The sequence below is a fragment of the Callorhinus ursinus genome, unplaced genomic scaffold (assembly GCF_003265705.2).
Source record: "Callorhinus ursinus isolate GAN/ISIS: 27379988/994484 unplaced genomic scaffold, GSC_fseal_2.0 scaffold13, whole genome shotgun sequence".
NCBI classification, from domain to species: Eukaryota; Metazoa; Chordata; class Mammalia; order Carnivora; family Otariidae; genus Callorhinus; species Callorhinus ursinus.
The window spans coordinates 19,464,719-19,488,597 of record NW_027397075.1 but is presented as its reverse complement, the minus strand read 5'-3'; the positions used below and the strand labels follow the sequence as shown (position 1 = coordinate 19,488,597).

The following is a 23,879-nucleotide window of genomic DNA, read 5'->3' as shown; positions in this document are numbered from 1 at the left end:
TGTAGGGCTGGGGGTTCTCCCGTGGGTGGAGGAGGGTGGGCTGCCGTGTCCCCCCCGCCCAGGGAAGCAGGTGCCTGAGAAGAGGCTGCCGGGGTGCGGGCGGGCTGGAGGGTGGCAGTGCTGAGATGGGAGGGGGCAGCAGGCGCCCAGCCCGTCCCCGCGGGGCCTTTCGGTTTCTGCCTTCAGGATCACTCATGAAATGGATGCTCAGGTAACTTAGCCATTTTCTCCAATGTGTTTTCTGACCAACTCATTCTCTTAAAGGTATTTGTTTATATATTCTGAATACTGTTTGATGAGAAATAATACAAACAGGCTATGGCCTATTTTTAGCTTTTCACCTAAAAGCTTTTCTTTCTTTCTTTTGTGAGATAAACACACAGACAAGTACCTGTAATGTGTTAGAGTGAATTCACCTGCTCCAGAAAGAGCTCTGCCTCTTGAGCCCCTCCTGGTCGCACCCCCTACCCCGCCCCCAGGCACAACTGCTAGCCTGACTCGCCACCCGCAATGCAGCCCTAAACAGTCTATTTTGCCTGTTTCTTGATCATTTATGGAATCCTACTGGGTGGTACCTTTCGTGACTTGCAGGTCAGCATGCTTGGGGCTGAAACTCCCCGTGTTGCATGAGGCTAGAGTTTGCTTTCACAGCAGGATGGAGTTCCATGGTATGGAGGGTGTGGTACCTGTCTTCGCTGGGTGTGCATTGGGGCGTTTCCAGTTTGGGGCTACTTTGGGGGTGATGGTAAGAACAGCCAGTGTGCGTAGGTGTGGGCATCTGCAGAGTTTTGTAGCCGGTTCCTCATTGAACCACAGACCAGGAAATGATCTGCGTGACTGTTTTCTCAATTCTCTCAAGAATGGTGTGTAACGAGTACCATTCTGGACGCGAAGGAGAGAAATGAATTCATTCCATACATTGAATGCTTCGTGAGATGGTTCTCAAACTTCAGTTTAAGGCAGAGTCACCTGGTGGGCTGGTGAAAGCAGACTCCCGGGCTGCACATCAGGGGTCTGGTTTAGGAGGGCTGGCAGGGGCCCTGGGTTTGTATTTCTGAGACCCTGATGGTTCTGGATCTGTTGGCCAGGGACCACACTTTGAGAACCTCTGCTTCAGGGCACTGGGGCTGAATCCTCTGCAGGACCAGTGGACTCTGGAGGAGAGTGGCAGGCTTCTGGGGTAGGTGCAGCTTCAACTTTTATAGGATAAATGGCAAAAAAGTGTTTTAAGTGGTCGTTCCGATTACCATTCTTTCCAGACCATTGCCACAACTCGGGGTTTTGAGACTTACAAATTTTGCCAGTACGATTGGGTTTATGATACTGTTTCACTGTGGTTTCAGGTAGTGTTTTCCAAACTTCTAATGACGTTAAGCACTTTTCCATATATTTATAGGCTTTTTTGTTTCTTTTGTGAAGTTCCTGTTTCGGTTTTTTGATCACTTTGTTGTTGTTTCCGCTGGGCTGTTTCTCTTTTTGATTTGTGTAGTTCCCTACTTTGGATATTAGTTAGCTGTATGTTAAATGTGTTGTAAATAACCCTTCCGAACTTCTTTTGGCTTTATTTGGGTATCTGGGCCAAAGTTTACCATTTTAATGTAGGTGCGTCCATCAGTGTTTTTCTTGACAGCCGGCTGCTTTCCTGTCCTGTCCCATTGTGAGCTCATGGGCCTGTCCAGGCTCTTTCCTTCCATGGTTGGGTCCTTGGTTGTCAACTGAAAGTGATTTCTGGGTATCGTCTTAGGTGAGACTCCAGTTTCGTCTTTCCTTTTGTGTATGTATTCTAGCACCATTTGTTGAAAAATCCATCCTCACCACGTCCACTGCGGTTCCTCATCAGTCACCTATCAAGTCTCTAGTCCTGAGTGAATCTATTTCTGGGCCTTCTGCCCTTTTCCTTTGGTTACTTTATGTGTATCGGGGCCGATGTGTTACTGTCTGCTACAGTAGCATTAAAACAGACCTTGGTGTTAGGTGGCCAGTCTTCCCATGCTGTTTTGGGGTCTTGGTCTTGGCCGTTCTTTGCTTTTGCGATTCCATCTAAATTACAGAATCATCTTGTCAGACCCCATTCCATTTGATTGGGATTATTTGGAATCTCAGGGAGATGTGACAGATTTGCAAGAGCAAATCTTCCCAACCATGCAGACATGGCATATTTCGTCCTTATTTAGATCTTCCTTAACATCTCTCAAGCGAGTTTTAAAATGCTCTCCATAGAAGTCCATAGTTTTATGGGCTTTTAAAACATAGTTTTATGTTAGTTGTAGGCCTGAGTACTTTATATATTTGACACAATTATAATGGCACCTCTTATACAAGGCAGTTCTGTTTGATGCTGTTATATTCAAATGCAGTTAATTTTTAAATACTGATTTTCTTACCAGCAACTTTGCAATTCTATTAGTTAATTTCTAGATTCTTCTGGATTTTTAATTTACATAAACATGTCATCTGGGAATAAAAACAGAGGCAGCCTGGGGTAGTAGGAAGGAATACAGACTGTGGAGTGCCCCTTGCTGGGTTTGAAGGTTGGGCCTGCTACTTAACTAGTTGTTTATCCTCACACAAGTTACTTAACCCTTCTTGTGCCTGAGACCCCTGAACTGTAAAAGAAGGCTAATCCTAGTTCCTACTGCACCAAGTTGTTGTAGAATTGAGGTAGTAACTGTAAAGCACTTAGTAAATAATGTATAAAAATGTGCTATTGTTCCTATGACTTTTTTTCCCCTTTTCAATCTTTCTACCTTGTATTTCTTGGCTTGTGGCAATGGCTAGAGCCTCAGATACAGTGGGAAACAGAAGTAAAGTTTGCTAGCATCTCGGACTTCTTCCTGATGTAAAAGGGAGAGCATTCAGTGATTCGCCACTCAGCCTCATGCTTGCTCTGTGTTTAAGATGGCCTTCATCAGATTAAGGAATGCACATTTTATTCCTAATATGCTAAGAGTTTTTATCATGGTAAGATGCTGAATTTTATCATATGCTTTTTCTGAATCTATTGAGGTAATCATGATTTTTCTCCTAAAGTATTTTATTTGGTTTATAACAATAAACCCAATTTGCATTTCGGGGATACTCTGTTAATCACAAAGTCAATGAATGCCAATACCTGGAAGCAGCCAGATGTCCCACTGGGATAAAAAAGCAAGAGCAAAGATGGCTGCCCAAGAAAGCAGGGGACACATGGTTCAGGCCCCCAGCCCTGCTTTTGCTGAAACACACACACCCCTCCCCAAGCTCAAGCAATGCCGTTCCCTCAAATGCCTGAATTTAATGGAGAAAGATTGCTTTTGCTCCCGGGATTCTGGTTACTCACGGGAGGTTTGTAATGTCTCAGTCTGAGAAACTGTCCTCTTGCCACATTCAGGCTTTGGTAGAAGACCTTCAGAGCTTTGGCCAACTCTCTGTCAGAGCTGGCTTGCTGAGCGGACGTGTGATGAATCTCTCCTTCTGCGGGGAGTTGTGCTGGTGTCTGAGTGACCTTCCCACTATCTGAAGGCTTCTGTGCTGAGGTAGCGGGAAAAGATAATATTTATTTAATCATCTGTTCCTCCCAAGTATCTGTGTATTTACTTTGGTGGCATTCCACCAGCAGCGTTTATCAAACACCGACAGAGACATCTCCAGAGAAATCTTACCCGGCAGAAGGAAAAAAAAATTCTGCATTTTTTTTAATGAAACAAGATCTAGGCCAACTCATTAAAAAGTAAATTTCTTAGAAATACAAACACACCTCTCAGATGTAGGAGTTTAGAAAGTAAACAACCAAGACTTGGGTTGCCTCTCACCTTGTTGAGCAGAACCAGCTTTCTCAAGTGAGTATTTGAGCAGCACATTTTCCTCTCTCAAGGCTCTGTTAACGTTTCTGAGCAGTTCCATCTCCTGTTCTAACTTGAGCAACTTCATATAAAGTTCTGATATCTGATTTGAGGTGGTCTACAAAGAACATGTCCGTTTAGCCTTTTGCTGGATTTTTTGCATACCCTTTGGGACTGGCAATTTTTACTACCAGGGGACAACTAGATGGGGGTGGGGGTTGGTGAGCAGGGTTTAAGCCCCTCAAACACAGGAATAAATCAAGAAAACACTTGTCAAGTGGAGGGAACACTGATGATCCCTAAGCGGCTGTCACCTGGGATTTCTTCATCATCTGCCATGTCTATTTGCCACATAAATGTGCACACCTGGCCTGTATCCATCACTGTGGAAATTTTCTTGGTGTCCACCATGATGTGGCCTTCACTTGTGACCATGGGGTCCGGCTGAGAGCAGCTCAGTTGGGCACAGCCTTCTGCAATGTGGGGGGGACACCATCAAGGAAAGGAACCTCTCTGCTGTCTGGCCCCAGTGTCGTGTGAAGAGATTTAAACCATATAATCCCCCATGGACTAGAGCCCAGGGACCCAGGAGAAGATGATTCTTGGCTGTTAAGACCCTGATTCCCTCCCTCCCTCCCTCCCTCGGCAGCCCTAGATACACTGACATGATATCCGATGGAAGAAGGCATCATGCCAAAGAGGAAGTAAACAGGGTACCTTGAAGACCCCATAAATCGACAATGAGAGCATTTGTTTGTAAATAATTCAGAAACTCCTGAGATGCATTTAAAGCTGTAAATTGGACAGTTTCTTCTATTTGGGGATTCACAATTTTCCATACAGGCTTGGTATAGAAAGTGCTTGAAAGATCATAAATTCTGTACCTGAGAAAAGAACAGAAAACATGATTTAAAACCAGAAGGGACACATTTACAAAGAAAAGGATCTGATGAGCCCAAGAACAATGGCCTGCATTGGTCAGTCAATACAGGGTGACCTGTAATTGCTTCTCGCGAGTGCTACCCCCAACATCTCAGCTACTTACTGTGAGAAGCATCACTACATGGAGAGTATTACATGTCTCACAAAAAGGAAAATGAAATGAAAGGAAATGGATAACACTTTGATAAATACTTTCTACATCAATCAAAAAGTGTTAATTTTCCATGTGGGGCGGTGGATTGGTTTTTGTCCTTCAAAACTTCCCTTTATCGCTTAAAATCTTTTTAGCCTAATTAAGCCTATCTGGTGCTTCCACCATATTGCAATACAGTCCTTTTGTTTCCAACTCAAAAAATCCCAAAACTATTCCATGTAGATAATACAGCTTTACTGGGTATTCTATCAGATAATTAAAATCTCTGCTGTTTCAGTCACTCTTCTCAGCATACACGGCTTACTGTCCAGCAACCTAGAAGTAGGTGGGGCTTCCATTAAACAGATGGGGAAATACTCATGTTGGGGTTGAGCAAGCAGAGAAACTTAAGAAAATTTCATGATACACTCATTTTTCAAACTTAAGGAAAAACTCCCTCCCACCGGGGCCCACAAGGGGGGATGGTGTGTGCACACAGCTCCACGGGGCAGGCTGGTACCCCATCTGAATGCCCCGCTCTGCGCCTTCCTTGAGCCACTTAATGCCAAGGCACCGCACGAGGCCAATCTGGAAATCCATCCTCTTGCCCAGCAACTCTGAAGGGTCAATAACCACATCCTCCTCACCACATGCTCTGCAAACAGAGAAGGAGAACATGGACCACAGGTGTTAGCCGGGGCCAAAGCAAGTTAGGATTTTGCCGTCAAAGAGGATCATTGAGACTCCTCAAGAGATGGCCAACTTTTCTGAAGAAAAGACAGGGGATGTTACCAGCTGTGGAGTTCATTCATTCAAGAGACATTCAAGGAGCTCACAACCTTCTTGAGGAGGAGACAGCGATATAACCGCTTCATGCGATAATTGAGCTAGCAGTGGAGACCTAGGTAGGTTCCCAGGGGTGAGAGGGGCTCCTACCCAGGGAGAGCCAGCTGGCTGCCCAGACACGGCTTCCTCAAGGTGCCATTTTCCTTGGTGAAATCTTCACAGTCCAGAGTCAATTCCAAGCCTACAAGTTTGCAAACCAATTTGGACCGCTTTCCAACAGGGGCTGTCTCTCACATCAACTCCCTTCAAGCTCACAAAGACCAAAGCCTAGAAACTAAAATGCTGCCTTACTAACTTGCCGTGAGAGATCAGCCATCCAGTAGCCCAGAAGCCCAAGGTGGCCCAGTGACCGGAAACTTTCATCGAGTCCCAAAGACAGTGAGTTGATGGTCAGCTTGGTCCCTGGGTCACAGGACCTTGCAGTCCTCTTGCCCTCTTCCTGAGCCTGTTGCCTCTTCAGAAAGACAAAAAGGCTGCTGTGGGCACCCAAGGGGACTGAGCCCCCAGGCCAGAGCCCCTGCCTGCCTGCCTCTTTGCTTAGGATTGGTAAGAGACTTGGGCTTTTGTGAAAACTGCCTGAACTGCCTACAGCCTGAAGAGAGAACTGAGGAGACTCCCCAGAAGGAGGGTAAGAGGCAACACAACAGAGTTAAAGCAAAGCCCATCCCCACGGAAGGTCGGATAACCACCCAGAATGAGGCCAGGTCAGGGAACAAAGGGACCTCAGTCTCTACCTGGAGAAAAGGAACCAAAAAAAAAAAAAAAAAAAAGATCAGAACCTATACCCAGGATGGAGAAGGGAGGAACTGGAAAACCAGCTTTCTGCTTCTGGCTCTAGGGCCTCCCCACCAGGCTCTGGAATAGTCTAGGTCAGCCGATTTGGCCGCCATGGCAAAAACCCAATTTGATGAGGCAAAATCATGACTAAATAAGCTCTGCTGAGCACCAAGCTGACCACCTGCTCTGGGAGAACGCAGGCACACTCTGAGCTTTCTGCTGGGCAGACCCAGGGCCAGGCTAGGGGGAGAAGGAGACACCCACTGTCCTGCCGGGGAGCAGGGTGTCACGTGGATGTGCAGCACGGCCTCCTCTATTCCATCGCAGTTGAGGAACTCCACCTGGTCCTCAAGCTTCATGCAGTAGGCAAGTGGCTGGAGCCAGATGTGAGCTGAGCCCAGGTGGACGACCTCGACGGGATCCCAGAAAGGGTCATCTTCCTGAGCCACACGGCCATCTTCCCCCTCTAGAAAGCGCTGGTAAAGTTCCTCCATTAGGAATTTCCTATTGATAAACTTGGCTTTTGACCAGATCCACACCTGGAAATACAAAGGTGGGTCACCAGTGTATGACTTTACCTGCTCGTGGGTCGTTCCCCTGATTTTTCCCAGCATGCTTGCTCAGGTGGACTGGGCTCGGGGTACTCAGGACCACACCACACTCTCATCAAACTTCGTCCACATTCATTCCTGACCCATCACTTCAGCATTCCTTGAGTTGCTGGAGCCTAACAGCTCAGAGGAGATGATGAAGGGTTTAGACAATGGGCCCTCCCAGGAGAAATGGAGGTTTGAGGCTTGTGGTCCACGGAATAATGGCCCTCCGAGATGTCTGTGTCCCAGTCTCTGGAACCTGCCCATATGTCCTCATGTGGCAAAGGAAAGTAAGGTTGCAGGTGGAATCAAGTTTGCTTATCAGCTGACCTTAAAATGGGGAGATTCACTTGGATTATCCATGTGAGCCCCATGTAATCACATGGACCTTAAGTGTGGAAGGAAGCAGAAGACACAGTTGGAGAGACGGTGGCCGAAGCCGGGTCAGGGAGATGCCATATGGCTGACTTTGGAGATGGATCATGATGGCCATGAGCCTGGGAATGTGGGGACCTCTAGGAGTTCGAAGAAACAAGGAAACTGAGTGCCCCGCAAGGCTCCAGAAAGCAAAACATCTCTGCCAGCCCCTTGCTTTTTGTGCAGGGAGGCCTGGGCTGGGCCTGCGGCTACAGAACTATAAGATGATAAACGTGTGAGCTCATGGCCCCGAGAAAGCCTGCCACTGTCTGTCCCCTCACTGGGTGAGGGACACGGCTGCTGAGAAAGAGGACAGAAGCATAAGCTGTGGGGGCGGTGGGGGGGCATGCAAGTGAAATGGAATGTTCTGGACCATAAACGTCACATCAGAAGTGGTTTCCAGGTAAACTAAGCACCTCCTTCTCTGAGCAACTTGAAAACACAAGAAACTAATAGATACGTCATTCTCTGAGTGTTAACGTGTCTTCAAAAAAAAGAACATCCTCGAGACACTAAAAGACTCTTTTCTCATCTGCCTTGAGTACAGTGAGGCACAGCCCTGTCCTCCAAGTGTCCCTGCAAATGTGGCCACAGCAAACGCTATGCGGACAGAGCACAACACAAGTTCCAGAGTGTGTGGGCTTTTTCAAGACCCTTAGGCTAAGGAGCTAAGATCATGGGAACCCAGATCATCAGTCCACTGCTTGCCTCCTTGCGGAGAGCAGCCTGCGGGCCCTGTGACAGGTCAGCGAGTCTCTGCGGGACCGGCGGGGGTGACCCTGGGCACAGACTCCCTGGCTGGAAGCTTTTGCAAAGGAACTCCTGAAAAGTGAGTGTGGCTAGCTATTCCAGTGTAGATGACCTCCCTCTCCTCCCATGGCCCTGGCCAGCTCCTGAATTGTGTGGGATGTGTGACTTTGACGGTCACACAAGCAGCCCGTGGGTCCTGTCTCCTCCCAGTGGCATTCACGGTTCACAGTCTGAGGTGAACGTTTGCAAGACCAGCCACCAAAAATGTGCCGAGTGTCTCTCTCCACATTGCCGCTCTGCACCAGGCTGTTCTTCGAGCCTCCAGAACCAGACCCACAGAGCGTTCCCAGAATGACCAAACGCCAACATTTCAGGTGGGCTCCTGGGGAAGGAGTACCTTCTTTCGAGGAAAGGTCACTGTTACTTTTAAAAAGGTGAAATGGACAGCCTTGAAGATGACAGATCAGTAAGATTAGCTTCTGAGAAGAAAGAAAAATAGAAACAAAATCTGTTAGCACCCAGCCCCTTACAAGGGAGCCCAGTGTGGTTTCTACAGAAGCCAGCCAATGCTCTCCCCTAGGACATGCTTAACCCTAAGATGCAAAAACACTGCTTTACCTTCTATTTCTGGCCAGGGCAGCCTGTGTGATTCAGGTAACCTTTCTGCTAATAATAGAAGAGGCTGAATAAAGTGTTTTCAAATCACCTTAAACCATAATAAACAATAAGCCTTGGAACACAGAATCACATGAAAAACAGTTTTTAAAAACTAAAGATCTCCTTGAAACAAGGTCTGACAAGACAGCAGGAAACTGCCAACCCCAACTCAGGGGGCATGCCTGGCCCCAGAGAGGCATGTGGAACACTGGATCACCAAAGCTTCTCTGTCCTCATGGCACCTTCCAGAAAACACAAGAAACAAAAGCATAATCACACACACATTGAGGATTCAGCTCCGAAGGCCTCACAGAAGTCCAGGTTGACTCCCAGGGTGGATGTCTCACAGCAAGACCTCTGAGAGCTGCCCTGGGGGTGTGCGGTGAGCTGGCATCAAGCCTGCTGCTCTGGACTGAATGTTGGGTCCCCCCAAATCCATACATTGGAATCTAACCCCTGATGTGATGGGATAAGGAAGCAGAGCCTATGCGAGGTGACCAGCTCATGAGGGTGGAGCCCTCATGAATGGAGTTAGCACCCTTACGAAGGCGGCCCCAGAGCCCTCCCAGGCCCCTAACACCATGTGAGGACCCAGCGAGAAGGTGTCTGCTCTGACCCGTGAAGCCGTCCCTCACCGGATAGCATATCTGCCCATGCCACGATTTTGGGCTTCCAGCCTCCAGAGCTGTGAGAGATAAAGGTTTGTTGCTCGAGCCTCCCCGGTGGTGGGGGACTTTGCTACAGTGACGTGAAGGGATGGGACACGTCTCCCCTCTCTCCTCACCCCAGGTGATTCAGAGGAGGCCACTGTGGCGCTGGTCAGAGGAAGAGACAGAAAAGAACAGGAACATGTCTCAAGTTCGGGCTCGAGACTGGCCTGGCTCAGGTTTGCTCCCTGGACCCTCCCAGCCTGGGGGCCCGTTAAACTCAAGCCATGACCTTGTGACCCCAGCACGTGGCAGAAAACACAGGCACAGGCCCCTGACTATCTTTCCCTGTGTGTCGCATTTCACAATTTTAAGAAGATTTTACACAGCGGGCTTGACCCAGAAGATTTTGACAACTTTGGGGGAATGAACAGAAGTGTGAAACCCAGAGAAGGAACAGCTCATTGCTTGGTAGAGGAGATCATCCAGTGACGGATGGTCCCCTTCGCCAGCGGCACGTTTGCCAACTCCGGCCATGGATTTGGGAGGGAGCAGCCCACCTGGAGGCCCCTGGAGAAGTCGGGGCTTGTCTCGGAAGACGGGCTACGGAGTGTGTGTCGGGCTGGAGCCAGAGGTCCGGGGGTTGCTCCGAAGGCAAAAATATGTAAGGGACACCAAAAGAGCATCCCAGTCTTTTCTGTTGGGCAGAGGGAAAGGCAAGGGGTTTTAGGACCCTCCTGCCAGTGAGCAAAGGCAAACATGGGAATGCATCAGCCATAGCCTTTTCTGGAATCTTAACAGGAGTGCAGATTTTCTCATTGCTCCAGACGGGCACGTCTCTCTGTCTCTGTCTTGCTCGCACACAGACACCACCATCAGTTGGATAAACTCTCAGGCTCCCTTCTGGTACTCAAACCTTTAAGTCATATTAGAAATAGGGCACCTGGGTGCCTTCGGCTCAGGTCATGATCCTAGGGTCCTGGGATCGAGTCCCATACCGGGCTCCCTGCTCCGCAGGAAGCCTGCTTCTCCCTCTCCTGCTCATGCTCTTTCTCTCTCAAATAAATAAATAAAAATTGGAAAAAAAAATCAACAGAAAGTATCCAGTGCGGGTGATTGGGACCAATCCCAGGACTTGGTGCTGTGTGGGAGAGAGGCCCAGGAGGGAAACACAGAGGAGGGGTCTTCTGTTCCCAGAGTCCCAGCTCACACTCAGAACACATGGTATCCTTTCACTGGGTCTCCACAGGCTGTCGGGGAGAACTGACCTCTGTCCCTGGAAGAGTGCCTCAGAAACCCCGTCCCCAGAGGCGTCCTCACCTCATGAGTCCTTTGGTGGGTCACCTTCACCATGACCTCTTTCTGTAGGTCGTAGCCCCTAGAGTCTGACGATGCTAAATTCTTCACCTTCAGTTCCATTCTGAGTCCCTGGCAAGAGAAACACTTTGCCCTAAGTCACCCTGCATTTATCAGCCCTGTCTTTCCCTGTCTCTGACACTCCCAAAGCGTGTAAGTCTCTTGCAAGTTTCCTGAGGATTGGGATCCTGTGTCCAGGAGGCCAAGCCCCGCTCAGGTCCTCTCTGTGGCCTAGAAGGCTTTGGGGTGCCGGGCCCAGAGAAACCCGCTGGAGTGCAATCTGGGTTGGGGTGGTTTGGCAGGCAAACATTGGTCTGGGGTCCTGGGGTCTGGGGCCCTGGTGGCCATGGCGGCCTCAGTGGCCAGAGGTGGAAGGAATGGCGCTAGCGGCTGGGACTGGTCAGTTCTGGGTGTTGACCTGGGTTTTGTCACTGGCTCCCGGTGGGGTCCCGGGTCCTGACCTCTCCAGGCCCAATGTCCCTCCCCATCCATACCACCGAGACAGCTGGAACAGTGGCGTGAGGGGCTGTGGACCTTGTTCTCCGGGCCTTTCCTGGACCTGGCGCTGTACCATCTCCTAGCTCTTTACCTTCTCCAGCTCCTTGCCCATTTGATTTGCTTCCGCCACCAGCGGCATCAGTTTGACATAGTCCTGGAACACAGCCAGCACGCTGGGGTCTGCATTCCCCTCCCTGCAGCCCGCGGCCCCTAGGAAGACAGCACAGTGCTCCTGAGCGCTGGCCACCTGTTCCGGGACACTCATCAGCCACAAGGGAATTCATATGCTTGCTCATTCGTTCGATTGTTCATCAAATGTCTGCATTTAAAAATTACAAGCATGTAATTAAAAACAAACAAACAAACCAGGGGCGCCTGGGTGGCTCAGTGGGCTAAGCGTCTGCCTTCGGCTCAGGTCATGATCCCAGAGTCCTGGGATCGAGTCCTGCGTGGAGCTCACTGCTCTGCGGGGAGCCTGCTTCTCCCCCTCCCTCTGCCCCTCTCCGCACTCATGCATGTGCTCTCTCTCTGTCTCTCAAATAAACCTTGAAAAAACACCCAAAACCAAGTAAGTGTGGAGAAAAACCACCACCCGACTCTCTCTTAAATAGCTACTCATCTCAACCCCTGAATCTCGGCAGTGTCACGTCAGGAAGCTCCCTGCCTCTGGTTCTAATTAGTGGTCTCAGGGTCCTTGACCAAAGCAGCTGCACATCGTCCCGGGAGGAGGGTGGGGAGTGTAAAGCATGGTTGGCTACATGAAGGTCTGGGGATTCCTCTTGAACAGCAGGTAACCTGTTCTTACTTCTGTCCCTTGGGCGGCTTACAGCTGGGGGTCCTGGAGATGGTGGGATGGCCAGTCCCCCTGTCAGACCCAGGCTTGCGCTGCCTTCCGTCAGGGACTCTCAACTCTGAGGCAGAACAGGGCTTGGTGTGTGCTGCAGGAGCACAAGGAGAGCAGGAAGTTTCGAAGTGAGGTAAGGAGAGAGTGGTGTGAGATGAGGCTGTGGTGGCCTTCAAGGCCACATATAGGGCCTTCAAGGCCATGGTAAGGAGTTTGGGTTTTATTCTTACACTGGGAAGTTGATGAATAATTTTCAGCCTGACCGTAACAGGCAAGAGAAGAAGGTGGCTTGCACAGAAATGGCAGTGCAAGCCGAGGGAGGAAAGGTGGACTGGATCACGAAGTGAGGGAAGGGAGGAGGCCAATGTGGTAAAGCTTGGGTATGAAAATAGGGTGCAGTGAGTGGTTGAGACGTCTGTGGGAGGTGCAGGCAGAGCTATCGGGAAGGCAGCTGGATGAAGAAGCCAAGCAGAGCACAAGTAGGTAGCAAGAAACAGTTACTGAGGGTCATTTCCATAAGATGGTGCTGAGCGCCACTGAGGCTGGATGAGGACCTGGGGGAGCATCCATCTGGAGAAGAGCCCACAGATTCTGATTTATAAGTGCCGTTCTCAACCAAAAGGAGTCAGGATGCTGGGAGAAGTGCCTGACTCCAGTGCTGGGACTGAGAGTCCACAGATGAACCTAGAATATGTTCTTCTGCCAGAAAGGAAGCTGGTGTTCAAAGAACGATGGGGACATGTCAGGAAGACACGGAAGTCAGCTTGAAGGGACTCCTCAGGCCATATGTCGGACAGTTTGTGCATCAAAAAAAACCCCTGAAAGCAACAGATTAAAACCCATTGTGTAAAATTGGATTCTGTGAGTTCACATTGGCATAAATAAGTGACTAAACAAATAAAGTCTATTTCTTCTTCACAGTGGATTTTTTCAACTAAATGTAGAAGAAAGGGTCGAGCTAGAGATTCACCATTTGACAAAAATCATCATCATAATCCAAGCAAGAATGATCAAAGGATGATAAAACTAATGGATGAAAGTATGACGAGATGTAGGGTATCTACATATCAAAGTCTCTCAAAATATTAATTAAAGGGGCGCCTGGGTGGCTCAGTCGTTAAGCATCTGCCTTCAGCTCAGGTCATGATCCCAGGGTCCTGGGATCGAGCCCTGCATCAGGCTCCCTGCTCAGCGGAAAGTCTGCTTCTCCCTCTGCCACCTCTCTTGCTGTCTCTCTGTCAAATAAATAAAAATAAAATCTTAAAAAATATATTAATTAAAAAGATAGTAACTTCACAGTGGAGAAACCGGGCAGCCACCAAAAAGATAAATTAAGGAACATTTTGCTAACCAACTGGGCTTTACTCTTTAAAAACATCAAGGTCATGAAAGACAAAGACCTTTACCAGGTTTAAGGAGACCAAAGACGTGACAACTGAACGTGGTCCTTATTTGGATGTTGGACTTGAATTTGTTGTTGTTATAAAAGACACCGTTGACACAAACAATTAGTTAAATATGCATCAAGTCCATATTACTCTCAATTACTTTCAACCCGCTTACTCTCAAATGATTAGGAAAAAATTATATATATTTAAAGATGTATACACATATTTACATATATATACACACATTACAGATATATAATAAAGCAAGTGTAGTAAATGTTGACACAGGAACTCAGGTGTGTGTGAGCGTCCTACACACGACTCTTGCAACTTTTCTGTACGTCTCAAGAAATTGCTTCAAAACTGAGGAATTGCCCACACAGTGCTTCCCCGCCGTGGCAAGAGGCTCTGGGGAAGGAGGGCAGAGCGTGTCCAGGCACTGAGGACAGGTGGACTGGCCACGACGTAGTGGGAATTATGTCTGAGAGCCACACGGCAGCTGTGAAGTGCAGGGGAGACTCTGGAGAAGAACCTCCAGAACACGGAAATAAGGCAAAAGGGATGACTGTCCTTTAAATGTCCTGGCAGAGCCTTGTGTAGGGATTCTGATCCCCTAAGGGGATGTCGCAGTGTCCGCTCACTAAACTATTGGTTGGGGCCCCGACCCCCCTTAGAGTCAAAAATCCACTCAACTTTTGACTCCCCCAAAACGTACCTACTAGTAGCCTATTGTTGGCAGGAAGACTCACCAGGAAGCAATTGATGAACACATATTTTGTCTGTTCTATGTATTACATACTGTGTTCTTACAACAAAGTACACTAGAGAGAAGAAAATTCTCAGGAAGAGAAAATACATTTACAGAACTATGCTGTATTTATTAAAAAAAAAATCCACATATAAGTGGACCCATGCATTTCAAACCCATGTTGTTCAAGGGTCAACTGGATATACCACTCTCTTCTCCATTTGTTAAAGAAACAGTTTATTTTTTATTTTTTAAAAGATTTTACTTATTCATTTGAGACACAGAGATAGAGCATGAGCAGGGGAAGAGGCAGGCTCCCCACCGAGCCAGGAGCCCGTTGCGGGGACTTGATCCCAGGACCCTGGGATCACGACCTGAGCTGAAGGCAGACACTTAACCATCTGAGCCACCCAGGTGCCCTAAAGAAACAGTTTAATGAATTAAATCTTTGACATGCCCTCATTTCTACATCGACATGGAAATCTGTTTTAACTTTCCAAACATTGCCCTTTGAAACAGTAAAAGATGATTTTCTTAAGGAAGGCAGGAGTGCACACAGCGAAAGCCGTTGCTTTCAGACCAGCACGTGGAAGATGCTGGGAACGCAGGGCCCTGGGCTGCTCACCGAGCTTGTCCACGCTCACTCCTTCTGCAGCTGCTCTCTCCAGCTGGAAAAAGTCATAGTCAAACCTGTTCAAGTCTTCATTGCCTCTCTCTGAAGGAAACCCAATGTAGAGGTAGGCGCTGTTGGATCCCAAGATAATGCGGTCCTAGGGAGGAGACAGGTGGCTCAGGGAAGGATGGAGGCCAGAGGTGTGGGATCAGCCTGCCCCAGGGGAGGCCAAGGCCCCATGCCCTGTCCGACTGTGTTAAATCACAAGACCTTCACGAGTTCCCCAGACGGGGAAGAGACCCATGAACAGGGAGGAAGAGGTTGGCATCTTGCTTTTGTGTGTACGCTTTCAGTTTTTCCTCGGTATCCCACACCAAGCTCTGAATCAGGAATCCCAGTGGGGACCAAACAGACCTGGGCCCTCCCCTCTAGGACTTTATAGACAAATAGTGTAATAGCCTGAGAGAGATGCTTGAATGAGAGGGGGCGCTTCTGCAGAAGGGACGAGGGGCCTAATACGTACTGGGGATCCGAGCAATCCTCTCCCGAGGCGCACTATTTAAGCTAAGACGTCGGGGGTGGTAAGTTTCACCAAGGCAGAGAAGACCGCTGCTGAGCAGAGCCTGGAATGTTTTGAACGATCAAGAGAAGGTCAGTGTGACCTCCGTGTGGAGCAGTGAGGCTGGAGGAGGCAGAGCGATGGGGCCGCTCACACAGGTGTGGTCACTGAGGATTTCCAGGAGGGCGGGGTCTAATCCAAGTAGCTTGTCTAGAAGGTTCTCTGTGGCTACAGTGTGGGGAATGGGTTGAAGAGGGGATTGGGCCCTACAGTGTTGTGGACTCAGGCTGGGGCATGGGGAGGAGATGGGGAGCCCAAGCTCTTCGAGGGGCTACAGTCCCTCCCTGTGGCAGGTTTTTAAAGAAGTCTAAGCTATCATACAACATTAGAGCTGGAAAGGGTCTTGGTGAACTTCTAGTTCACTCCTCTCTGTTTTGTAGATGAAGTCCAGACAAGTGAAGTGACTTGCCCAAGAACACACAGCGAGTTAATATCAGGTCTCCCAACCCCAGGCTGTGACCATTTCCGTTGTGACTGTCGCAGAAGGACATGGGGTGGTTGGCGCCCAGCCCTGCCTGGCCCTCGCCACAGCGGGAGCCGGTGCTCCTGTCGAGGACCCCCATCCTAGCTCTCGGGTTGGACTTAGGGAATCCTGTGACCAGGCAGGAAAGTTTACCAGGTGCTGCAGCTTCGTCTTGGTCACGATGGGCACCCCATTAATGACAACTTTGCATTTGCTTTGTGGCGTGACCGTCACTTTCCCATCCAGATTGGTGAAGGAAGCGTGTTTATCTGAAATTCTAAAAAGACAAGAGTTTGTCTAAGGAGCCACAACAATGATGACTTTAGTGAACAGTTCTGATTGTCTTTTTTCCTGCTTCAGTAAGACCTCCCGTGGCCGCCGAGTGGCAGGAAGCGGTCTGGGGCTGTGGCTCCCGGGTCTGCAGGTGGAGAAGCAGGTGCAGAAGGACAACAAAGCAATTCTTTTACCAATAGAACCACACGGGCTGAGGGCTGAGAGCCGCAAGGAGCCCGGACAGGCAGGGTCATGGCTAGAGTCCTCGAGAACTCACAGGCCAGCAGGACTGAGTGGGGGAGGGGGGGACATGAAAAGCAAAGATGTTTCCAAAGGGATGCCGGGGCAGTCGACTACTAATGACTGATAATAATGTCCACACCACAGAGAAGTTTAGATCCATTTCTGGGTCTTATCATACAAATCCAGACTTTATACGCTAAACAGTTGGGGGATCGATGTCAGAGGTGTCAGAAATTGGCTGCCCCCTAGACATTATCTGTGTGCCCTGAATGACTAGCTTCTTAACTGTTCTAGAATGTTCCTAGACTCCTTGGCTGTCATGGAATGTTCTGGGTGTTGAGACACATGTCCATCCATATTGCTTGTTTGCTTGGTGCCCAGGGATGCTGTGTGAAAGGTTTTAACCTCAGCTCATCGGGAGTTCAGCCATTTACAGATCTGTGTAGGGTCCCCACAGGGAGTGGTCTGGAAAGGGAGAGGAGGGGGTCCCCAGGACGAGTCAGGAGAAGAGACCAAGAGGCTGGTGGGGCAGGGTCAGCACAGGCCCCCTCCCCTCCTCTCCCTGCATTTTAGCTCAGGAGGGCTGAGCTACATCAGGGGTATGGGTCGGTCAAGCCTCTGTATGAGCTGATTGAGGCTCCTGGCTGGAAATCTGTGGGCAGGCCACAGAGGTACGGGACAGCTGTGAGTTTGTGGGGGCCATCAGAGGGTTCCGCAGGGCCGCCCTTCGTAGGGGGGGATCACCTCAGAGGCTGGGCTTCGTCTTAGTCCAGTTGGTGAGGGAGGGCTCTGAGCACAGAGGTCTGAGGATGCTGTTGCTTCAGTGGTTAAGACCACGAAAGATGTGAACCACTTGTGGTGGGCTCTCTCTTCACTCTCTGGCCTCATCTACTTATGTCCCCGTGTGCTAAATTCTCATACAGCATCTAGCCACTGGCCTTCCCCTTTCTCCCCATATCGGAGACAAGGTGGGCACAGCAGAGGGATTCCAGTGAGAGCTTGAAAGCCCTTCCAAGGCTTTCTTCCCTAAGCTCTGGAGTGGATCCTGAGGACAGTTTGGTACTTTCTTGTTCAGGGTTGTCCAGCAGGCTTTGTGGCCTGGCCCGGCGACAGCCAGACAAACACTGAGATTCTCCCATGGGCTGACTGGTCACAGCTCATGCATGCTGGACAAAGATGGTTCGTGTAGACTTACCCTAAACCTTGAAGAAGGATGGCATTTGACGCAGCCCGACCAGCATCACATGAACCTTGAAAAGAATTGGGATAATTGGTCTTCAAAGTTTGTCAGGATTTGACCTGGACAGGGATCATGTCTCATGTTTGGGCAGTGCTATTTCATCTCCAAGAGGATCGTGCGAGGGGATTTTGCTGCTAGGATTTTCAGTCATAAGTCCTTGGACACCACCCTGCCTTAGGGATAATTGTTTTACATTCTGCACTGTCCTGGTGGGATTCCTAACTTTTTTCAAATTCCACCTTGTTGGTGGGAATTCTGGAGGAAGAAACTGTTTCGTCTGGGCCTTGGGAGATGCAGTGAAGCCTGGCCACGGGGAAGGTCCTGGTCTGTGAAGCTCTGTTTCAGTCCTGTCACTGACCCCCGGACAGGGCCCAGAGCACCATGCCAGCCCCCCTGGGGGGCTGCCCCCCACTTCCATCCCGCATGAACCCTCTCCTGTCCGGGGGTGCACATAAGGCCAGGGTGCAGAAAGCCAGATGTTACTATAATACCGATGCCATTTTCCAAAGTTTGAATAGATTAAAAAAAAATGTGGTATACACATATAATAGACTATTATTCAGACTTAAAAAGGAAGGGAGGAGATCTGACACTTGCTACAACATAAATGAACCTTGAGGACATTATGCTCAGTGAAACATGCTAGTCACAAAAGGACAGGTATTGTACAATTCCAGTTATACGGGGTGCCTAGAAGAGTTGTACGTGCAGCCCACTTATGATCTGATCCTGGCAAGGGCAGGGGGTTATTGTTGCATCGGGACAGCGTTTCAGTTTGGAAAGAAGGAAGGTTCTGGAGATGGATCGGGGTGATGGTTGCATAGCACTGTGTCCCTGAACTGTATACTTAAAAATAGTCAGCATCGTAAACTCTATGTTACGTATATTTGCCACAAAAAGAGAGATTCAAAAGAACCAGAAACGTGCTTGTGAAGCAAGAAGCAGGGGCAGGCGCAGAGTGGGGCAAGAGGGGTGAGTACCAGCCTGAATGAAGTACTTGAGGACACCCGTGAGCTGTGGGTCCTCATTGACGTTGAGGAGGTGAGGGAGGGTCTCGGTCATCTGCCGCTCCTGGAGGAGACATGGAGAGGTCCTAGGGCCTGCATGCTCAGGAGAGAGCAGCATTCCTATCCACTTGGCACCAAAGCCATTTGTCTATGCATCCTGTCAAATCGCCCAGTAGAGCGAACCCGGATGAGGAAGGCTGAGTGGGGCTGGGGGCTCGACTGAGCAGGGGTGAGCCCCTCGGCAGGCCAGCCATCGGGGGCCTGAGTTCATCCGGACAGGACTGTTGCCAAGTGTAGCCCGTCTCCAACTCTGTTCCCCCTGCCTGGCTGCCCTGCCTCGACCCCGTCCACCCTGACTTCTACTTCCCCGAGTCCCCCGCCGTCCCAGTGCTCCAGGCCAGTGCCTCACTGGGCTCATCCCTCCCTGGGTCTCCACTAAAGCCTTCTCCCCTGTATCTCATGCTCCCCGGGCCTACTGGCGAGTTCACTGGTCATCAGACGTTGGTGACAAAATGGGACGTGCTGTAGGACTCTCTTGGTCAGCTGAACGTGTTCATCCCTGAGTATAGTACAGATTGGTCTTGGACTTCTAGAGGATCTAGTCAATGAGAACCGGACTGTATGGTGCAGGCACAAGGAAAGCTTTTAAATCTTGGAATTCTGACAAAGAGTAAGGAGAGCAAGAACCTTTCCCCTTGTTACTGTCCACAACTCTAGAATCCTTGGGCCCTAACTCGGACTGGCCTCCTGGTGCTGCAGACCCCACCTGCACTAGGCTCCCCCGGCCTGAGGCTCACCCCTCTTCCAGGCTTCCTGTGGCTTTGGGGGGCCAGGTCACGGTGGGAGTGTGCTGTGGATGGGGGACCAAGAAGCATCTCCCTGACCCACGTACGAAATTCACATCGCAGGCCATTTAGATCTGATACTGCCAGTGAATGACAGGGTAGGCACAATATGGTCCCCACAAGACAGTTCGTAGTCCTCAAATTCTCCCTGAACGGTAATTATTGACAGCCTTGAATCTACCCTCAGCCTCACTCATCAAGCCTCTTGGCTTCCTTCCCTCTCGTCCCCACCGATAGCATTGATGTAAGTCATTGTCACATCTCCCATACTACATGTTCACTGAAAACAGAAGTCACTCCCATAATCCCCCTGGCCGCAGCTCCCCGCTGGGCCCGGCTTCTGCAGGTGGAGGCAGGGAGGCTCACCTGGGCGATGGCCAGATACTGTTGATGCCACTCCTCCCGAGCCTGCTCCAGCTGGTGCGCCCAGGTCGGCTGGCCAGTCTGCGGCCCAGGCCCTGGTTCTGCCAGCAGGCAGGCCGGCCGCTCTGGAAGGGGGAGGCATTTTCAGCAAGAGGTATGCAATGTCAAGGGGGAGGAGCAGAATAACTAATAACCAGCTGGGACACCGTGAGCTCTTCTGCCGCCCCCAGGGATTAATGGTGCAGGTCGGGGTGCTGCCAGTAAGGTTTCTGGAGAGTTGAACATCATTTAACTGCCTGAGACCATCAGTAGAATAAACGACAGATGGACGCCGTGCAATTCTGGGAAGGAAAGCGTAGTCTCGGTAGAAACCATGGCTTCGGAATAAAAATGGCAATAAAAATGAGACTGAAAATGACCCTCCAGGAAGGGCAGGGCCGTTATTTCTTACAACTGCATGCGACTCTGCGGTTACCTCAAAATAAAGTGTGCTTCCCCGAGGCCAGGGCCAAAATGTTCCTAGAGGCTGCCCTAGCCTGGGCTAGGGCTCCAGCGATTCCAGGCAGGTGTTCGCCGCCCCCCCCCCTCATGCTGAGCCTGCGGCCGGTCCCTCCCTCCATCGTGCTCCCAGCCTGGCCTGGACCGGGCACTGACTCCAGACTCAATTTACCTGCCATCCTGGAATTTCCACGTGTGAGCAGTACTTTGTTGTTCTCTGCCTTTGATTCTCTCATCAGCGTCGAGGTGTTGACCACAGCTTTGTTCTGGATCTTTTTAGCCCTTCCATGTGCAAACATGAACACACACTCAGGCCCTGGGCCCCATTGCAGAGCACTGGCCGGCAACTGGCAAAACAGGAGCCTTTCAGCCCAGGTGATTCCACTGTGTTGGGTTCCAGTGAACCGTGAAGGCTAAAAGGAACTTGAGTGATGTCTACTGCTCAAATGAACATGAGCAGCTCAGCCGGGCCCACAGCCCGGCCCTGACACGTCCTGGGTCCTGAATGCACTTGGCCGACTGGGCTGACTCCACTAATGGAAGAGTCTACGCAGTCAGGGCGGCTGCAACTGTCCTAACTCAACCCTGGAGGCTGTCCACGCTGCTCTGCACGTGCCCCAGGCTGATGGGGGTCCTGGGGGTTAACTTTTTCACTGCCTCTAGTGTATTCCATGGGACATACTTACACTAACACACTGACTCGCTCTGCATCTGAAATTTGAGCTTAACTGGGGATCCTGTGTTTTTATTTACTAACTCTGGCCACCTTACTCCTTTCACTGAGGAAGAGAGGATCTCCAAGGCTTGGCCCCCAAGTCACACAGCCCGTGGCACATCCGGGCTCAGAGCCTGGGACATTTGGCTACTGTTTTCTCCTTCCTCTGCATCACATAGTCTCTCACGTGAAATCTGCTGGCAGCAGATTTGCACCTGGTAAGCAGAGAGACAAAAATGACCCAAAGATCCGAGCTTGTGGTACAGATGCTGGAAGAAATGTCTAATGATGTAACACGGTCTTGAGGCTGCACGAGGCAGGAGGACGCTAGTCTGTGTCCCTGAAATGCAAGGCTCCCTCCCTGAGCCCAGGCCACAGGGAAGCCCCCGACGAGTGGCCACTACTTGGTGGCACAGTAACAACTATGGTTTTGAGCATCTGCCATGTGTCCAGCACAGTTTGTGCCTGATCGCCTGTGTTGTTCTTCACCCTGACTCTGGTGAGAAATCACCTCCCTCCATATGGTATGCAGCTGAGGAATGGGGAGGCCCAGAATCCCAAGGTCCCATCTGAACCCGATAGGTGGGTCTCGGTGGTAGATTCTCAGTGTCCGCCACGCATAGGGAAGGAGGAGGGGTGGCAGCCTGTGGCTTCTACCCTGCTTAGAGTATCCCTCGGCCTGTACCCTCATCTTAAAAGGGTCCGGAGAAGCAGGATCCAGATACCTGCCTTGAAAATCAGGAACCTGTCTGGGCTGCAGCCTCCTCCCCAGGCTAAGTGCGTAGACTTGCTTCCCAGCCCCACTGGACAGAAGGAAACTGGCGATGATGAACCCTCCCCGGGAGGAGATGCCGATGACCGCCAGGCCTACTCTGAGAGTATAATCTGTATGCGCAGGGCCTGGAGAAATGAGAATGAGCCCAGGGGGAAAGCTGCGGCGCGGGAAAGTGGCTGCCAGCCCGGGGAGTCACCTCCCACCTTATTAGCATAAAAGTCCTCTGTCTGCCACTCCGCGCTCCCCGTGGGCCATGTGACAAGGGCAGAAATGTGTGAATGGCCATGCTATTTGGCAGGAAAATACAGGGAGGATGATGCCAATCACATCGGGGGGTTGGCAAGCCCTTCCCCATCGGTTTGCGCCTCCGGTGCCTCTCCCATGCGGAGCTGGAGCGACCGAGTGACAGGCTCAGAAGGGCCCCAGTTCCCAGGAAGCATTTTGTCTTGTCTCCTCCCGGACCTCTTCCCCAACTGCCATCCCATCGGGTAGAAGGGTACCAGAAGAATCTGGCAGATTTAGAACAGAGAGCTACTAGGGATAGTAAATATTCATACCCGTACCTTTCAGCGTATCTTAATGTGGACAAAGTTTCTTCATAGCAGATGTCAGCAGGGCTTATGGCTGCTATCTGTAAAAAATAGCCCTTTCAGCTTGTGTGATTTTAGAGGGTTTTTTTGTTGTAGATTTTGTACAGCTAATGTTCATAGAATATCTTGCAGTTTACAGTATTGTTCAAGCTTTACAAGTCAGAAAACGCATGCGACACACATTTATCGCATATGCTGACCCCACATATACCCCCCACGTGACACACGCAGCTCACAGACACCTCAGATACACAACACAAACACATGACACAAATTCACAACACACACAGCAACACTTTCAAGGGAATACTGTTAGCATATCCACTTTAGAATTAAAACAAAGGAGGTGTTAAGATAACTGTGCCGGAAATAGGATTGGAGCCACAGAGGATCTAGCGCTTGGATGTTAGCTTTGCAATACTCTTTTAAGTGATGCCTAACCTCCTCCCAAACCACATCTTTCTCTGTTAAAGCGTCGTAGCACCCAAGTCAGGGCCTTGCCCTGTAGACCTGTTACACTTGACTTTGTAGTCTAACATTCTGAGCATCTTATGGGCCCCTTTTTTAGTCCAGGTTCTTGGGGGATGTGCCCGCTGTGGTCCACGGGCAAACACAACCAGAAGAACTTTGAAATATTTTTAAATGCGTAGGCAAGATTCAGCGATAGAGAACAAGGATGTCTTCTGCTGTGAATTTGGGAGAGCAGGCACAGAACAGGCCAGGCAGTGAGCATTTCTCTCCCAATCGGGACAGCAAGCATGAGGCAGGCAGAGTTTGCCCGGCTTTTTTCCTTCCCACACCTGAAGCCAAAGAGCAGAGAATCCCGATTTTAACACATTCTGCATTGTACCCGCTTGGCAAACTTCAGTAGTAAGAGTCTGGAGTCTTTGCTAAGGTGACACAGTTCAGCTCCTCTCCAGGTTAAACACCTGCCTTGTGTCTCACACATGGTCAAACTGATTTCCAGTCTTGCCCTGAAATGACCCCTGATTTAGAATAGTATGACCTTATCAGTGTGATTTGAAAAATTAGATGTTTTTTCCTGATAATAATAGTAATGTTCCTTGTAGAGAGCCTGAAAACTACAGAAAAGAATAAATAAAAAACGAAAACAAACAATATTTGAACATTGTAATAGAAAGAGTTCCAGGAGGAGGAGGAGCAAGATGGCGGAGGAGTAGGAGACCTAGATTTCGTCTGGTCTCAGGAATTCAGCTG

The 23,879-nt window shown here is 49.9% G+C and overlaps 1 protein-coding gene across 1 annotated transcript in view; it reads right to left on the bottom strand.

The window, feature by feature from the left end:
- The window catches only part of LOC112828810 (kinesin-like protein KIF28P), a 64,169-nt gene that overhangs the window by 906 nt on the left and 39,384 nt on the right, over positions 1–23,879 (bottom strand). The window contains exons 8-22 of the mRNA XM_073899887.1: positions 22,635–22,702; positions 20,754–20,863; positions 20,087–20,208; positions 18,849–18,939; positions 17,824–17,878; positions 16,266–16,389; positions 15,043–15,187; positions 11,529–11,647; positions 10,904–11,011; positions 6,784–7,058; positions 5,417–5,551; positions 4,539–4,705; positions 4,188–4,294; positions 3,792–3,939; positions 3,320–3,510 (exon numbers count right to left, since the gene is read on the bottom strand). Of these exons, the coding sequence (XP_073755988.1) occupies positions 3,320–3,510; positions 3,792–3,939; positions 4,188–4,294; positions 4,539–4,705; positions 5,417–5,551; positions 6,784–7,058; positions 10,904–11,011; positions 11,529–11,647; positions 15,043–15,187; positions 16,266–16,389; positions 17,824–17,878; positions 18,849–18,939; positions 20,087–20,208; positions 20,754–20,863; positions 22,635–22,702 (1,965 nt within the window). The remainder of the gene's footprint in view (positions 1–3,319; positions 3,511–3,791; positions 3,940–4,187; positions 4,295–4,538; positions 4,706–5,416; positions 5,552–6,783; positions 7,059–10,903; positions 11,012–11,528; positions 11,648–15,042; positions 15,188–16,265; positions 16,390–17,823; positions 17,879–18,848; positions 18,940–20,086; positions 20,209–20,753; positions 20,864–22,634; positions 22,703–23,879) is intronic.